This window comes from Mobula birostris, chromosome 2 (genome assembly GCF_030028105.1).
Source record: "Mobula birostris isolate sMobBir1 chromosome 2, sMobBir1.hap1, whole genome shotgun sequence".
Classification (NCBI taxonomy): Eukaryota; Metazoa; Chordata; class Chondrichthyes; order Myliobatiformes; family Myliobatidae; genus Mobula; species Mobula birostris.
Window position 1 is genome coordinate 91,212,213 of NC_092371.1, and position 17,843 is coordinate 91,230,055.

Here is a 17,843-nt window from a genome sequence, read left to right on the forward strand (position 1 = left end):
CAGCTGATAGAAAAAAAGAAAACCACTCCCACCCCCCGCCCAAAGAAAGAAAATCAACCAAAGGGCAATTGACAGCTAACCTACCATTCCCTCCCAAAACAATCTACTGGCTGAGCTCCAAAACAAAAATTTCAAAGCAAAACTGCGTTCCAATAAGGCACAACAAAAAACAGAGCAAAATTAAACATATTTTAAAAAACCTCATAAAAAATTATAGTATATTTTACTGGGAAGGCAGACGAGTTGAGGGCATGGATTGACACGTGGAATTATGACGTTAGAGCAATTAGTGAAACTTGGCTACAGGAGGGGCAGGACTGGCATCTTAATATTCCAGGGTTCCGATGTTTCAGATGTGATAGAGTCAGAGGAATGAAAGGTGGGGGGGGGGGGGGTAGCATTGCTTGCCAGGGAAAATGTTACAGCAGTGCTCAGGCAGGACAGATTAGAGGGCTTGTCTACTGAGTCCTTATGGGTGGAGCTGAGAAACAGGAAAGGTATGGCCACATTAGTGGGGTTGTATTATAGACCACCCAATAGTCAGCGAGAATTGGAGGAGCAAATCTGCAGAGAGATAGCAGGCAACTGCAGGAAACGTAAAGTTGTGGTGGTAGGGGATTTTAATTTTCCATATATTGATTGGGAGTCCCATACTGTTAGGGGTCTAGAAGGGTTAGAGTTTGTAAAATGTGTTCAGGAAAGTTTTCTAAATCAATATATAGAAGTACCAACTGGAGGGGATGCAATATTAGATTTCCTATTACAAAAGGAGTTAGGACAAGTGACGGAAGTGTGTGTAGGGGAGCACTTTGGTTCCAGTGATCATGACACCATTAGTTTCAAACATCAAAGTTGCTGGTGAACGTAGCAGGCCAGGCAGCATCTCTAGGAAGAGGTACAGTCGGCGTTCACCAGCAACTTGGATGTGTGTTGCTTAATTTCCAGCATCTGCAGAATTCCTCATGTTTACACCATTAGTTTCAACTTGATCATGGATAAAGATAGATCTGGTCCTAGGGTTGAGGTTCTAAACTGGAAGAAGGCCAAATTTGAAGAAATGAGAAAGGATCTAAAAAGCATGGATTGGGACAGGTTGTTCTCTGGCAAGGATGTGATCGGTAAGTGGGAAACCTTCAAAGGAGAAATTTTGCGAGTGCAGAGTTTGTATGTTCCTGTCAGGATTAAAAGCAAAGTGAATAGGAATAAGGAACCTTGGTTCTCAAGGGATATTGCAACTCTGATAAAGAAGAAGAGAGAGTTATATGACATGTATAGGAAACAGGGAGTAAATAAGGTGCTTGAGGAGTATAAAAAGTGCAAGAAAATACTTAAGAAGGAAATCAGGAGGGCTAAAAGAAGACATGAGGTTGCCTTGGCAGTCAAAATGAAGGATAATCCAAAAAGCTTTTACAGGTACATTCAGAGTAATAGGATTGTAAGGGATAAAATTGGTCTTCTTGAAGATCAGAGTGGTCGGCTATGTGCGAAACCAAAAGAAATGGGGGAGATCTTAAATGGGATTTTTGCATCTGTATTTACTAGGGAAACTGGCATGAAGTCTATGGAATTAAGGGACACAAGCAGTGAGATCATGGAAACTACAGATTGAAAAGGAGGAAGTGCTTGCTGTCTTGAGGAAAATTAAAGTGGATAAATCCCCGGGACCTGACAGGGTATTCCCTCAGACCTTGAAGGAGACTAGTGTTGAAATCGCAGGGGCCCTGGCAGATATATTTAAAATGTCAGTGTCTACGGGTGAGGTGCCAGAGGATTGGAGAATGGCTCATGTTGTTCCGTTGTTTAAAAAAGGATCGAAAATTAATCCGGGAAATTATAGGCCACTACGTTTGACGTCGGTAGTGGGTAAGTTAATAGAGGGAGTATCTACAAGCATTTGGATAGACAGGGACTTGTTAGGGAGAGTCAACATGGCTTTGTGCGTGGTAGGTCATGTTTGACCAATCTATTGGAGTTTTTCGAGGAGGTTACCAGGAAAGTGGATGAAGGGAAGGCAGTGGATGTTGTCTACATGGACTTCAGTAAGGCCTTTGACAAGGTCCCGCATGGAAGGTTAGTTAGGAAAATTCAGTCGCTAGGTATACATGGAGAGGTGGTAAATTGGATTAGACATTGGCTCAATGGAAGAAGCCAAGGAGTGGTAGTAGAGAATTGCTTCTCCGAGTGGAGGCCTGTGACTAGTGGTGTGTCACAGGGATCAGTGCTGGGTCCATTGTTATTTGTCATCTATAGCAATGATCTGGATGATAATGTGGTAAATTGGATCAGCAAATTTGCTGATGATACAAAGATTGGAGGTGTAGTGGACAGTGAAGAAGATTTTCAAGGTTTGCAGAGAGATTTGGAACAGCTGGAAAAATGGGCTGAAAAATGGCAGATGGAGTTTAATACAGATAAGTGTGAGGTATTGCACTTTGGAAGGACAAACCAAGGTAGAACATACAGGGTTAATGGTAAGGCACTGAGGAGTGCAGTAGAACAGAAGGATCTGGGAATACAGATACAAAATTCCCTAAGAGTGGCATCACAGGTAGGTAGGGTCATAAAGAGAGCTTTTGGTACATTGGCCTTTATTAATCAAAGTATTGAGTATAAGAGCTGAAATGTTATGATGAGGTTGTATAAGGCATTGGTGAGGCCGAATCTGGAGTATTGTGTTCAGTTTTGGTTACCAAATTACAGGAAGGATATTAATAAGGTTGAAAGAGTGCAGAGGTTTACAAGGATGTTGCCGGGACTTGAGAAACTCAGTTACAGAGAAAGGTTGAATAGGTTAGGACTTTATTCCCTGGAGCGCAGAAGAATGAGGGGAGATTTGATAGAGGTATATAAAATTATGATGGGTATGGATAGAGTGAATGCAAGCAAGCTTTTTCCACTGAGGCAAGGGGAGAAAAAAACCAGAAGACATGGGTTAAGGGTGAAGGGGGAAAAGTTTAGAGGGAACATTAGGGGGAGCTTCTTCACACACAGAGTGGTGGGAGTGTGGAATGAGCTGCCAGATGAGGTGGTAAATGGGGGTTCTTTTTTAACATTTACGAATAAATTGGACAGATACATGGATGGGAGGTGTGTGGAGGGATATGGTCTGTGTGCAGGTCAGTGGGACTAGGCAGAAAATGGTTTGGCACAGCCAAGAAGGGCCAAAAGGCCTGTTTCTGTGCTGTAGTTTTTCTATGGTTTCTTATAAAAATATTAGAAAGAAATATGAAATTTCAAAAAATATTAACTTAGAAAGTATTAACTTGAAGAAAACTTACTAATATTAATAGAGTTCTGGTCACTGAATTATAGGAAAGATGTCAACAAAATAGAGAGAGTACAGAGAAGATTTACTAGAATGTTACCTGGATTTCAGCACCTAAGTTACAGAGAAAGATTGAACAAGTTGCGTCTTTATTCTTTGGAGCGTAGAAGGTTGAGGGGGGGACTTAATAGAGGTATTTGAAATTATGAGGGGGATAGATAGAGTTGACGTGGATAGGCTTTTTCCATTGAGCGTAAGGGAGATTCAAACAAGAGGTCATGAGTTGAGAGTTAAAGGACAAAAGTTTAGGGGTAACATGAGGGGGAACTTCTTTACTCAGAGAGTGGTAGCTGTGTGGAATGAGCTTCCAGCAGAAGTGGTAGAGGCAGGTTCGATATTGTCATTTAAAGTAAAATTGGATAACTATATGGACAGGAAAGGAATGGAGGGTTATGGGCTGAGTGCAGGTCGGTGGGACTAGGTGAGAGTAAGCATTTGGCATGGACTAGAAGGGCCGAGATGGCCTGTTTCCGTGCTGTAATTGTTATATGGTTATATGGCTATTAAATCCTTAATTTTCTAAACAAGGAACGAAAAGTAGAAAAAAAATTAGATACGAACGTATACCAAAAGTAAGAGAAAACAATTGTTCATAGAAGAAAGTAATGAACAGTTAGACTGCTGATTCTAAAAAAAGGATTCATCAGGCAGACACAACATAAATTTGTGTAATGAGTTATTGAACAGTTAAACTTCTGAAATTGATTCAGCACTCAAGAAATCCTGCACATCTTCGGTCGAACAAAACCATCTCTGGGAGCCATTTTTCAAAATGATTCTTAGACGAGTGGGGTAATGAAGAGAGGGCTTAGACATGACTTTTTTAAACTTGAAGAGTTCATTCAACACCTTGGGTGAAAAATCTTCCACAATCCCTACCTTTCTCACGAGATTCACGAATTAAGGGTTCCTTTGTTTGCAAGTCGTGAAGACAAATTATCACTGAGCGGGATCGTCCTCCCGGAGGAGATCTTGATACAGGCAATCTGTGAGCTTGGTCTACTTTAGGTAGAGATTTAAAAATATTCGGAAATAAATTAGTCAAAAGAGGAGATTTACTAAAATGTTGCCTGGGTTTCATCTCCTAAGTTACAGAGAAAGTTTGAACAAGTTGGGTCTTATTCTTTGGAGCGTAGAAGGTTGAGGGGGGACTCGATAGAGGTGTTTAAAATTATGAGGGGATAGATAGAGTTGACGTGGATAGGCCTTCTCCATTGAGAGTGGGGGAGATTCAAACAAGAGGACATGAGTTGAGAGTTAAAGGGCAAAAGTTTAGGGGTAACATGAGGGGGAACTTCTTTACTCAGAGAGTGGTAGCTGTGTAGAACGAGCTTCCAGCAGAAGTTGTTGAGGCAGGTTCGCTGTTGTCGTTTAAAGTTAAATTGGATAGATATATGGACAGGTAAGGAATGGCGGGTTATGGGCTGAGTGCAGGTCGGTGGGACTAGATGAGAGTAAAATTTTGGCATGGACTTGAAGGGCCGAGATGGCCTGTTTCTGTGCTGTAATTATTATATGGTTGTATGGTTATAAAAGGTTTGCAAAAAATTCCGAAGGCTGATTGCCTTCCAATGACTCTTTAAAACCCAGAATACGTTGATTATTTCTTCTGTTTCTATTTTCTAAGTCAATAATCTTCTGTCTTAAAGTTTCTTTAATCTTTAACTGTTTGTCACAGATCTGTTCCAGGTTGTCAATCTTCACGTCGAATGTTGTTAAAATGTCTACGTTCTCTTTTATCCATTTATTGTGTTCACTTAAAGTTTTTTGAATAGAATCCAATTTTCCATCCACCCATTTAAATTCAGCGCTGAGTTGCTGTAACTCCTCTGAAAGTTCATTTTTATGTTTCCGAAGTGTCACCATAATCGATTCCAAAGTTACCGGAGGGTCCTCTTCTTTTTTAGAAGCTTTAGCAATACTCATCATAAAGCAATATTGTTTTTAAAGGTAAGTTTTCAAAACAAGTTGGAAGCAGTGAATTAAAAAGAGTAGGAGCACCTATAAAAGCGCTGCTACTCCATCAACAGCCAGTATGACCTCCTAGTAATTTCTAAAGTAGAGATGTGTTTGGCACAACTTTGTGGGCTGAAGGGCCGATATTGTGCTGTAGGTTTTCTATTTTTCTATGTTTCTAATCACATCTATTTGCCTCTGCTTTAACTTCAAAAATGTTTCAGTTACTAGAGCAATCGGAGGCCCCAGTCTAGACAGAGCTACTCAGGATGGTTTAAGTTAGTCTGGCAGGTGCATGCCACCCAAAGTAGTAATGAGGCAAATATTGCAGTTAAAGCAAGCAAATCCATTAGGTAGGCCAGGCAGTGCAGGCCAGAGAATGTGGAAGGTCTGAAAGGCTAAACTGATGTTATTTTAAAACAAGAAGACTGACCCTGTGGAACACTTCTAGTCTTGGACCTTAAGTGTATAGCTTCTGGTATTAGATATTTCAAATCTGGGAAAAAAGTACACGTTGCCTACCTTATCTATGCCTCTCAGAATTGTATAAACTTTATCAGGTCTCCCCTCAGCCCTAGTTTCCTCTCACTCTCCTTATAGTTCCAAATCAGAGAGCATCCTAATAAACCCCTTCTGCAGTCTTCCACAACCTTCCTATAATGGGTGACCAGAACTGAATACAGTATTCCACATTGGTGTCAACAGAGCTTTAGAAAGCTACAACATTACTCCCTGAGTCTTGAACTCTATGTCTTGTCTAATAAAGGCAAGCATGCCATTCACTTTCTCTACCAGACTTGTATGGCCACTTTCACGGCATTATGGACTTGCACCCCAAGTTCCCTCTGTACATTAATACTGTTAAGGGTCCTGCCATTGACTGTGTACCTCTTCTTTACATTTGATCTGCCAAGTGTAACACCTCATACTTGCCTGGATTAAATTTCTGCTAGCATTCCTCTGCCCAGATCTGCAGCTAATCTACATCCTGCTGTATCTTTGGCAACCTTCTATGCTATCCACAGCCCCACCATCATTTGAGTCATCAGCAAACTTACTAATCCACCCATCTATATTTACATCCAAGTCACACATTGTACATCCATATAGATCACAAGCAGCAGATGTCCCTATGGAACACTTTTAGTCTTGGACCTCCAGAATCAAAACCCCCAACTCACCATGGATCCCATGCACCTTAATCTTCTGGATGAGCCCACCATGAAGGACCTTTCAAGCACCTTACTAAAATCCATAGTCCTCCCCTCAACTGTCTCCTGTATTACCTCCATAAAATCTCACTTGTAAGTAAAACATGATTTGCTTCACATAAAGCCATGCTGACTGTTGCTGATGAGACCATGCTTTTCTAAATGATCATAAATCATATCCATAAAAATCCTCTTCAATAAAATGGCAGGACCCTGGAGAGGTCAGCAAGACCTTGAGTACAAGTAAATAGATTCCTGAAAGTGGCAATACAGGTAGATAAGGTGGTGAAGAACTCATCTGGTATGCTTGCCTTCATCTGTCAAGGCACAGATTAGAGGAATTGGAACATAATGTTATACAAAACAATAGTTGGGCTACACTTGAGTACTGTGTGCTGTTCTGGTTGGATGTGATGAAGCTGGAGATGGTGCAGGAAAGATTCATGGACTGCATTCAGGGAATCTGGAAAGACTGGTACTGCTTTTCTTGAAGTAAAGGAGGCTGAGGGGTGATATTTTAGATGCGTACAATATCATGAGGAATAGATAAAGTAGACAGATAGTCACTGCCTTTTTTCCAGGGTAGGGAATCTAAGATGAACGGGCAAAGGTTGAAAGTGAGAGGGGAAAGATTTAAAGGGGATCTGGGGGTAAGATTTTCACACTGAGGGTGGTGGGTAGGTGGAACAAGTTACCAAAAGAATTGAGGGAAGAGGGGTCAGTTACATTTAAAGGACATTTGAATAGGTACATGGATAGGAAAGTTTCAAGGGAAATGAATCAAACACAGACATACGGGACTAGTTCTGTTAGACAACTTTGTTGCTATGCACTAGTTGCCAAAGGACTTGTTTCAACTGTATAACTATGTATCTACAGAACTAAGGCAATTGGCTCACAGTGACTGTGTTGGCTTCAATCTCCAATTAGAGCCACTTTCTTGCTCTGGCTAATTTGTTCATTGATCTCCTCAAGGCCCTCTAGGTGACATTTTCAGTTTAACTAAATACAACTCTTCACCTAGTTTCTTTACGAGTTTAATTTATTGACTGCTCGATGATTATAGTTTTATTAATATGTGTTTTCTCATGTTTCTTCACAGTGCCTTGACGATCAAAAATAATTATGTTGAAGAACGGTAAGGAGTTCTTACTTCTGGTGCATTTTTTTCCAATAATCCCTTTATTAGTTTTCCATTCTGTATTAGAGTAGAGTACTATTATAACAGCAGGGGTCAATTGGACTCTATCTCACTATCCCTCTAGTCTTTTCCAGCACTACTTAAAGCTAACTCTTTGACCAAAGTTTGGGTTTTGTACCCTAATATTTCCTGGTCTCTCTCAGTACCAGTGTTTTAATCTGACAATACATTTGTAAAGATCCTCGAGATTTTAACTGAGTCACAAGAATGTAAGCGACCTTTTGGATTTCTCCTCAGTAAACTGTCAAGAACTGGAAAAAGTAATTTTCCATGTGCTTGCAGTGTAAAGAAATATGAGTGGTATCATTGCCTATGTCTTCATGTATGTGTGCATGTTAATGCCACACCTGAGTAGATGCATTGAATCAATTAGATGCCTTTTGAGCTCCCTGTATCTCAAGTTTATCAGTTTGTACATTCTGAAATATAAGAACAAATTGGAAATACATATTTTATACTGACAGCAAGGATGACTAGCAAATCATCATCAGAATCAGAGTCATAGAGAAGTGCATCAGGAACAGGACATTCGGCCCATCTAGTCCATGCAGGAACCATTTAAACTGCTTACTCCCATCAACCTGCACCTGGACCATAGCCCCCCATATCCCCACTATCCATGTACCTATCCAAACTTGTCTTAAACATTGAAATCGAGCTCGCATGCACCACTGGCAGCTCATTCGACTCTCTCATGACCCATTGACTGAAAAAGTCTCCCTTCATGATCCCCTTAAACTTTTCACCTTTTACCTTTAACCCATGACCTCTAGTTGTAGTTCCACCCAACCTCAGTGGAAAAAAAACCTCTTTGCATTTACCCTATATATACCCCTCATAATTATATCTCCTCTCAATCTTCTATGTTCTAAGGAATAAAGTCCTAACTTATTCAATCTTTCCTTATGCCTCAGGTCCTCCAGGCCCAGCATCAGAAGACCCTAAGCTATAGAAGCAGAAATAGGCAATTTGACCCATCGAGTCTGATCTGCCATTTCATCATGGCTGATCCAATTTTCCTCTCAGCTCCAATCTCCTGCCTTCTCCCTGTATCCCTTCATGCCCCGACCAATTAAGAATCTATTAATCTCTGCCTCAAATATACATAAAGACTTGGCCTCCACAGCTGCCTGTGACAAAGAATTTCACAGATTCACCACTCTTTGGCTAAACAAATTCCTCCTCCTCTTTGTTCTGAAAGGACACCCATCTATCGTGAGGCTGTGTTCTCTGGTGTTAGACTCTCCCACCATAAGAAACATCCTCTCTATATCCTCTCTTAAGGCCTTTCACCCCTCATTTTTCTGAATTCTAGTGAATACAGGCCCAAAGCCTTCAAACACTCTTCATATGACAAGCCATTCAATTCTGGAATCACTTTTGTGAAGCTCCTTTGAATCCTCTCCAGTTTCACCGCACCCTTTCTAAGATAAGGGGCCCAAACCTGCCCACGATGCTCCAAGTGAGGCTTCACCAGTCTGAACATTACGTCATTGCTTTCATATTCTAGTTTTCTTGAAGTGAATGTGAACATCACATTTGCTTTCCTCACCATGGATTCAACATGCAAATTAACCTTTAGGGAATCCTACACAAGGATTCCCAAATCCTTTTGCACCTCAGATTTTTGTATTTTGTCTCCATTTAGAAAATAGTCAATCCTTTCATTTCTTCTACCAAAATGCTCGACCATACACTTCCCAACATTGTATTCCATCCACCATTTCTTTGCCCATTCTCCTAATCTGTCTGTCCTTCTGTAGCTTCTCTACTTCCTCAAAACTGCCTGCCCCTCCACCCAATTTCATATTGTCCGCAAACTTTGCAACAAAGCTCTTATTTTCATCATCCAAATCATTGACATATAATGTAAGAAGAATCGTTCCCAACACAGACCCCTGTGGAACACCACTAGTCACTGGCAGTCAGTCAGAAAAGGCTCCCACTCTTTGCCACCTGCCAGTCAGCTACTGCTTTATCCAAGCTAGAATCTTTCCTGTAATAACATGGGCTTGTTAAGCAGCCTCATGTGTGGCACCTTGTCAAAGGCCTTCTGAAAATCCAAGTACACAACATCAACTGGTTCTCCTTTGTCTATCTTGCTTGTTATTTCTTCAAAGAATGCCAACTGATTTATCAGGCAAGACCTTCCCTTGTGGAAACCATGCTGACTACAGCTTATTTTATCATGTGGCTCCAAGAACTCTGAGACCTCATCCTTAATAATTGATTCCAACATCTTCCCAACCACTGAGATCAGACTAAATGGCCCCTAGTTTTCTTTCTTCTGCCTTTCCCCCTTCTTAAAGAGTGGAGTGACATTTGCAATTTTCCATTCTTCCAGAACCATTCCAGATTCTAGTGATTCTTGAAAGATCATTACTAATGTCTCCATAATCTCTTCAGCCACCTCTTTCAGAACTCTGGGGTGTATACCATCTGGTCCAGGTGACTTATCTGTCTTCCACAGTGAAGACTGATGCAAAATACTTATTCAGTTTGTCTGCCATTTCCTTGTCCCAAACCTGCTCACAATGCGTCAAGCGTTGTTTTCCAGTGGTCTAGTCCACTCTAGCCTCTCTTTTACCCTTTCTGTAACTGAAGAAACTCTTGTTATCCTCTTTAATATTATTGGCTAGCTTACTTTTGTATTCCATTTTTACCTTCTTAAAGACTTTTTTAAATTGCCTTCTTTATATCGGCTCAGCTAGGACAGTACAGAATAGCAGGCAGGATAGCAGAATGCTCCTCTTGCGGGATGTGGGAAGGCAGGGAGACCTCCAGTGTCCCTGACGACTACAACTACAAGAAGTGCATCCGGCTGCAGCTTCTAACTAACCATGTTAAGGAGTTGGAGCTGCAACTGCATGAACTCCAGATCATTTGGAAGGTTGAAGGGTTGATAGATAAGACATACAGAGAGGTAGTTACAGCAAAGGTGGAGGACACCGGAGACTGTGTGACAGTTAGGAAGGGGAAAGGATTTTGCAGCCCATTTTTTCAGCTGATCCAGATCCCTCTGCAAGTCATGATAGCCTTCCTTGCTGTCCATGACAACCCCAATATTGGAGTCATCTGCAAATCTGCTAACCCAGTTATTCACATTAACATTTAGATCACTGATATAGATGACAAACAACAATGGACCCAGCACTGAACCCTGCAGCGCAGCACTAGTCACAGGCTTCCAGTTAGAGGGGCAACCATCTACAAAAGCTCTCTGGCTTCTCCCATGAAGCCAATGTCTACTCTAATTTACTACCTGATCTTTAATGCCAAGTGAACTAACCTTCTTGAGCAGCCTCCCACGCAGGACCTTGTGAAAAGCCTTGCTGAAGTCCATGTAGACCACATCTAATCATTCACTTTCCTGAAAACCTCCTCAAAAAACTCGATAAGATTGGTTATCCTAGGACGCACAAAGCCACGCTGACTATCCTTAATCAGTCCATGTCTATGGAAAAACTTATATATCTGGAATACCTCAGAATACCTTCCAATGATTTCTTCACAACTGATGTCAGACTTGTCAGCCTATGATTTATGTTCATGTTTGGAGCCTCATTTAAACAGCGGAACAACATTGGCTATCTGCCATTTCTCTGGTACCTGACCTGTTGTAAGGATGATTTAAATATCTATTCTAGCCTCCCGGCAATTTCTGCACTTGCCTCCCACAAGGTCTGAAGGAACACTTTGTCAGGCCCTGAGGATTTATCCACCCTGATTTGCCTCAGCACAGCAAACATCTGTACATCTGTACAGGGTCCATGAAGTTGATGCCTCTTCTATAGACTCTGTCTGTCTCCTGAGTAAATACAGATGTAAAAAATATATTTAAGATCTTCCCCATCTCCTTTAGCTCTGCACATAGATTACAATTCAGATTTATATACGTAGAATATCTTAGGATTCTCCTTCACCTTGTCTGCCAGGGCAACTTTATGCCTTCGTTTAGCCCTCCTGATTTTTCTCTCAAATGTTCTCTCTAGCATTTCTTATACTCTATAAGCAACTCATTTGTTCCTACCTGTGTATACCTGCTTTGAACCTCCTTTTTTTTTTCTTAACCAGGGCCTCAATATCTCTTCAAGACCAAGGTTCCCTACACTTGTTATCTTTACCTTCTATTTTGACAGGCATGTACAAGCCTTGTACTCTCCAAATTTAACTTTTGAAGGCCTCCCACTTACCAAATACACCTTTGGCTGAAAACAACCTGTCCCAATCCATACTTGCCAGATCATTTCTGATACCATCAAAATTGACCTTTCTCCAATTAAGAACCTCAACTTGCAGACCAGACCTTTCGATTTGCATATTTACATTGAAACTAATGGAATTGTGATCACTAGATGCAAAGAGTTCTCTTCACGAACTTCTGTCACCTGCCCTGTCTCATTCTCTAATAGCAGATCTAGTATTGCACACTCATTGGGACTTCTACGTATTGATGAAGGAAACTTTCCTGAACACATTTTAGAAACTCTATCTCATCAAGCTTTTTTTACAGTATGGTAGTCCCAGCCAAATGTGGAAAGTTAAAATCACCTTCTATAACAACCTTATTTTTCTGTGAGCTCTCTACAAATTGTTCCTCTATATCCCTATGAGTGTTGGGAGGTCTGTAATATAGTCCCATTACTGTGGTTTCTTATTCCTCAGTTCCACCTGTAACGCCCCACCAGACAAGTTCTCGAGTCTGTCCTGCCTGAGCACTGCCGTGACATTTTCCTTGACGAGTAATGCCACCCCTCCTTCTTTGATCCCTTCTGCTCTGTCATGTCTAAAACAACGGAACCCTGGAATATTGTTCTGCCAGTGCTGTCCGTTATAATGTCATAATTCTAGGTGTTGATGTGTGCCCTGATCTCATCTGCCTTTCCTACAATTGCCACCAAAAGTTTAAAAAAGTTGTCAGGGATGTTGAGTGACAACATTAATAGGGTGTGTCTGGAAAGGCTAAGTACTACATAAACCCAAGGGGAAATGAAGGGGGAATTCATGCATATCAATTGACGAGTTCATGGATATCAATTTGCAGCAGGTTTGCCACAGCTGCTGGGGAGGGGTTAAACTGATTTGGCGGGGGAATAGGAAACTGATTGATAGTGGCAACACACATAAAATGCTGGGTTCCTCCAGCATTTTGTGTATGTCGCTCGGATTTCCAGCATTTGCAGATTTTCGGTTTGTAACTGAGTGATAGGCTGAGTATGGGGCAGTTGGTATACGGGTCAATGCAGTTTGTCATGAGACTGTCAGGAAGGACAAGCAGATGATCAGGCAGAATTGCAGTCAGTGGGATGAGTTGCAGAGTAACAGGAGGACAAATTGAAAAGGGTGGTGAATGTAGGACTGATGGTGTTATATTTTGAATGCATGCGGGGTATGCAATATGGTTGATAATGTAGCCTGGTTAGAGATTGGCAACTATGACGTTTTAGGCATCACAGAGTTGAGGTGAATCTCAAATGGGGGATGTGGTTACAAGATTAAGATGGGTGTTTAAAACTGAAATGCAAAGGAACATGGCGGGTGGTGAATCTACGCCATCAGATTGTGTAGGCTGGCTCATTGGTGGAATTTAACTAGGAAGTAAATAAAAGATTTGAAAGACTGGAGAATTGAGGACAGTGGGGATCTGGCATGATGATATTTCCTTAGAATAAATATTCAAAATCTCATTGATTTATAAATATTCTTTAATGTTTCAGCCCCTTCATAATTGATGAGAATGTTCTAATTTTTGTTTGCTATCTGTTAAATATTTAAAAAGTCATAGCATGCTGTTTATGATTTATTGCCTGACAGGAGCACAGTTGCCAAATGACAGATCCTCTATACAAGATGCCTCTATACAAGTAGGTGAGGTGGTTAAAGAGCAATTCTTCACCACATGGTTAGCGATATAGCAGGGAGCAGGCTGTTCAGCCTTAAAGGGCAATTCTTTACCACACAATTAGACATGTAACATTTTGCCACAGGGAGCAGACACTGAGTCTACAGAGATATCAAGTACCCATTTCTTATGCTCGATGATCCCAATTTATTTTCCTCACATTCCTATCAATTCCTTGCAGGTTCTTCCACCTACATTCTAGGGGCAATTTACAATTCACCAAGGGACCTTCACATTTTTGGATTGTGAGAGGAATTTGAGACATCAAGGGTTACTGTACGTACATGGTGAGGGAAACATGCAAGCTGCACATAGACATTGAGAATGGGATTGATCTCAGATCTGTGCACCTGTGAGACTATTTATTCTGTGTCGATTTCCTTCCAGCTCACTGGTAATACTAAGTTTGTTACTGTTTGGGTAGTCTCAAACATTTTGTTGAAATTTAATTTCTCCATGTTTTATTTTTAATCAGTGTATGATTTTAATGTTTCTGAATTATGAACAGAAGAGATTCTGCAGATGCTGGACAGTGAATGAAATCATATTTTCAGTGACACCAACCTGTGGATTTCCAGTTTGACTCAGGTCTCTACTCCTAGGCCACACCTTTGAATGAAAATTGTAAATTTCATCAGAAATTGTTTGTTGTTTCTCAATCTGTTACAGCAGCACTGATCTGGAAAAAGCTGAAGAGCTGGACAGAAAGACGAGATCTCTTGGGCGACAGCTAGCGAATGATAATGATGATGAAGATGAAGACGATGTTGATATTTCTGAAATTGATATCAGTTCCATATCTTTTACACCACAGAAAAGGTGATTGACAAAACAAAAACCATGCCTTTATTTTACTCTTGCAGTCAAGCTACAATTCATTGAGGCAATGACAGAAGCCACTTTTGCATATAATGTTCTATAATGCACGGATACTGATAGACAAAGAATGAAGCCTCTTGCACTACTGTCCCAAATGACAGATTGATGAGCATTGTTTGTGATCTCTTTTATGGAGCGTGATGTTATGGCAGGATCTCTGATTGGACAGCAATATAAGGATCACATATTTATGGAGCAGGATGGCATCACCTCTGGAATCTCTGTAATTTATGGGGATAAAAACAATAATCTGATCTGATTTCATGGTGTTATGGATGGCATTATTTACATCTCTGTTTAATGAAACTTTATTGAGTTGCATTGGTTCATAGAACATAGAAAACCTACAGCACAATACAGGCCTTTCAGTCCACAAAGCTCTGCCGAACATGTCCTTACCTCAGAAATTACCTAGGGTTACCCATAGCTCTCTATTTTTCTAAACGCCATATACAGTACCTGTCCAGGAGTCTCTTAGAAGACCCTACCGTAACCATCTCCACCACCATCACCAGCAGCCCATTCCACGCACTCACCAATCTCTGCGTAAAAAAACTTACCCCTGACATCTCCTCTGTACCTACTTCCAAGCACCTTAAAACTGTGCCCTCTCGTGCTAGCCATTTCAGCCCTGGGAAAAAGCCTCTGACTATCCACACGATCAATGCCTCTCATCATCTTATATACCTATATCAGGTCACCTCTCGTCCTCCGTCACTCCAAGGAAAAAAGGCTGAGTTCACTCAACCTATTCTCATAAGGCATGCTCCCCAATCCAGGCAACATCCTTGTAAATCTCCTCTGCACCCTTTCTATGCTTTCCACATCCTTCCTATAGTAAGGTGACCAGAACTGAGCACAGTATTCCAAGTGGGGTCTGACCAGGGTCCTATATAGCTGCATTGGTTCAGTCTGACCAGTTCCATTGCAAATTGGAATGAGTTGGAATTAGTCATCATATTTTTTGACACCTGGAACTTTGGAAGAAATTCAGGATGCACTTGGCCAGGGATTTAATTGATTAGGCAGAGTCTTCCTCAGTGCACACTGGAGGATAGGTTCTAGCTGTTTATTCCATATTTATCAAACTCCTGCTAATATTTAATATTTCTTCATTTCTATTCACAGCCGTTCTAGATTTTTCACCAAGGCAGATCTGCACACACCCAGAATACAGAATTTTCAGGTAATTGAAACTAGGTATTAACAACCAAGTGACAAGTGAGTTTCTATCACTGAATCCATTTAATGCACAGATTCCATGATGTCCAACATGGGAGCCATTTCCAATTTGAGACCTTGTCAAAGGATTAATAAAAATGATGATTCACAGAACAACGAACAGAACCGAGAACAGTATATGTGAAGAAAGTTTCATGACTTCTTGATTAGTAAGGGCATCAAAGTTTAGAGGGCAAAGGCAGAAGAATTGGATTGAGAGGGATAATAAATCAGACAAAATGGATTGGTGGTGCAGAAGCAATGGCTGAATGCCCAAATTCTGCTCTTACAATTTGTTTTATGGTCTTAGAGCACAGGAACAGCTATGCTGATGTTGTGTCATCAGTAACTCTCAGACTGTGTTGTGTTGTCAGTAAATCTCAGACTCTGTCGTCAATAAATCTCAGACTGTATTTTGTCATCAGTAAATATCAGACTGTGTCATCAGTGAATCTCAGACTGTGTGTGGTCAGTAAATCTCAAACTGTTTTGTGTCATCAGTAAATTGCAGACTGTGTTGTGTCATCAGTAAATATCAGACTGTGTCGTCAGTAAATCTCAGACTGTGTCGTCAGTAAATCTCAGACTGTGTCGTCAGTAAAACTCAGACTGTGTTGTGTCATCAGTAAATCTCAGACTGTGTCATCAGTAACTCTCAGACTGTGTTGTGTCATCAGTAAATCTCAGACTGGGTCGTCAGCAAATCTCAGACTGTGTCATCATTGAATCTCAGACTATGTTGTGTTGTTAGTAAATCTCAGACTCTGTTGTGTCATCAGTGAATCTCAGACTGTGTTGTGTCGTCAGTAAATCTCAGACTGTGTCGTCAGCAAATCTCAGACTGTCATCAGTATATCTCAGACTGCGTTGTGTCATCAGTAAATCTCAGACTGTGTCATCAGTAACTCTCAGACTGTGTTGTGTGGTCAGTAAATCTCAGACTGTCATCAGTATATCTCAGACTGCGTTGTGTCATCAGTAAATCTCAGACTGTGTCATCAGTAACTCTCAGACTGTGTTGTGTGGTCAGTAAATCACAGACTGTGTTGTGTCATCAGTAAATCTCAGACTGTTGTGTTGTCAGTAAATCTCAGACTGTGTCATTAGTAACTCTCAAACTGTGTGTCATCAGTAAAACTCAGACTGTGTCGTTAGTGAATCTCAGACTGTTTTGTGTCGTCAGTAAATCTCAGACTGTGTCATCAGTAACTCTCAGACTGTGTGTCATCAGTAAAACTCAGACTGTGTCGTTAGTGAATCTCAGACTGTGTTGTGTCATCAGTAAATCTCAGACTATGCTGTGTCGTTAGTAAATCTTAGACTCTGTTGTGTCGTCAGTCAATCTCAGACTGTGTTGTGTCATCTGTGAATCTCAGACTGTGTTGTGTCGTTAGTGAATCTCAGACTGTGTTGTGTTGTCAGTAAATCTCAGACTGTCATCAGTAAATCTCAGACTGTGTTGTGTTGTCAGTGAATCTCAGACTGTGTCATCAGTAACTCTCAGACTGTGTTGTGTGGTCAGTAAATCTCAGACTGTGTTGTGTCGTCAGTAAATCGCAGACTGTGTTGTGTCATCAGTGAATCTCAGATTGTGTCATCAGTAACTCTCAGACTGTGTCATCAGTAAAACTCAGACTGTGTTATGTCGTCAGTAAATCTTACACTGTGTCCTCATTGAACCTCAGACTGTGTTGTGTCATCAGTAAATCTCAGATTGTGTGGTTAGTGAATCTCAGACTGTGTTGTGTCGTCAGTCAATCTCAGACTGTGTTGTGTTTTTAGTAAATCTCAGACTCTATTATGTCACCTATGAATCTCAGACTGTGTTGTGTCGTTATTGAATCTCAGACTGTGTCGTTAGTAAATCTCAGACTCTATTATGTCATCTGTGAATCTCAGACTGTGTTGTGTCGTTAGTGAATCTCAGACTGTGTTGTGTCGTTAGTGAATCTCAGACTGTGTTGTGTCATCAGTAAATCTCAGACTGTGTCGTCAGTAAATCTCAGACTGTCATCATTAAATCTCAGACTGTGTTGTGTTGTCAGTGAATCTCAGACTGTTTTGTGTCGTCAGTAAATCTCAGACTGTGTCATCAGTAACTCTCAGACTGTGTTGTGTGGTCAGTAAATCGCAGACTGTGTTGTGTCG

General features: G+C 40.9%; 1 protein-coding gene across 4 annotated transcripts in view; it reads left to right on the forward strand.

Moving 5' to 3' along the window:
- fer1l4 (fer-1 like family member 4) overlaps positions 1-17,843 on the forward strand; it is a 353,096-nt gene that overhangs the window by 32,620 nt on the left and 302,633 nt on the right. For 2 of the 4 annotated variants that reach the window (XM_072244965.1, XM_072244979.1), the window contains exons 6-8: positions 7,595-7,630; positions 14,265-14,414; positions 15,603-15,660. In XM_072244965.1, coding sequence (XP_072101066.1) covers positions 7,595-7,630; positions 14,265-14,414; positions 15,603-15,660 — 244 coding nt within the window. The remainder of the gene's footprint in view (positions 1-7,594; positions 7,631-14,264; positions 14,415-15,602; positions 15,661-17,843) is intronic. The other 2 variants (XM_072244971.1, XM_072244988.1) reach the window with 1 other exon arrangement.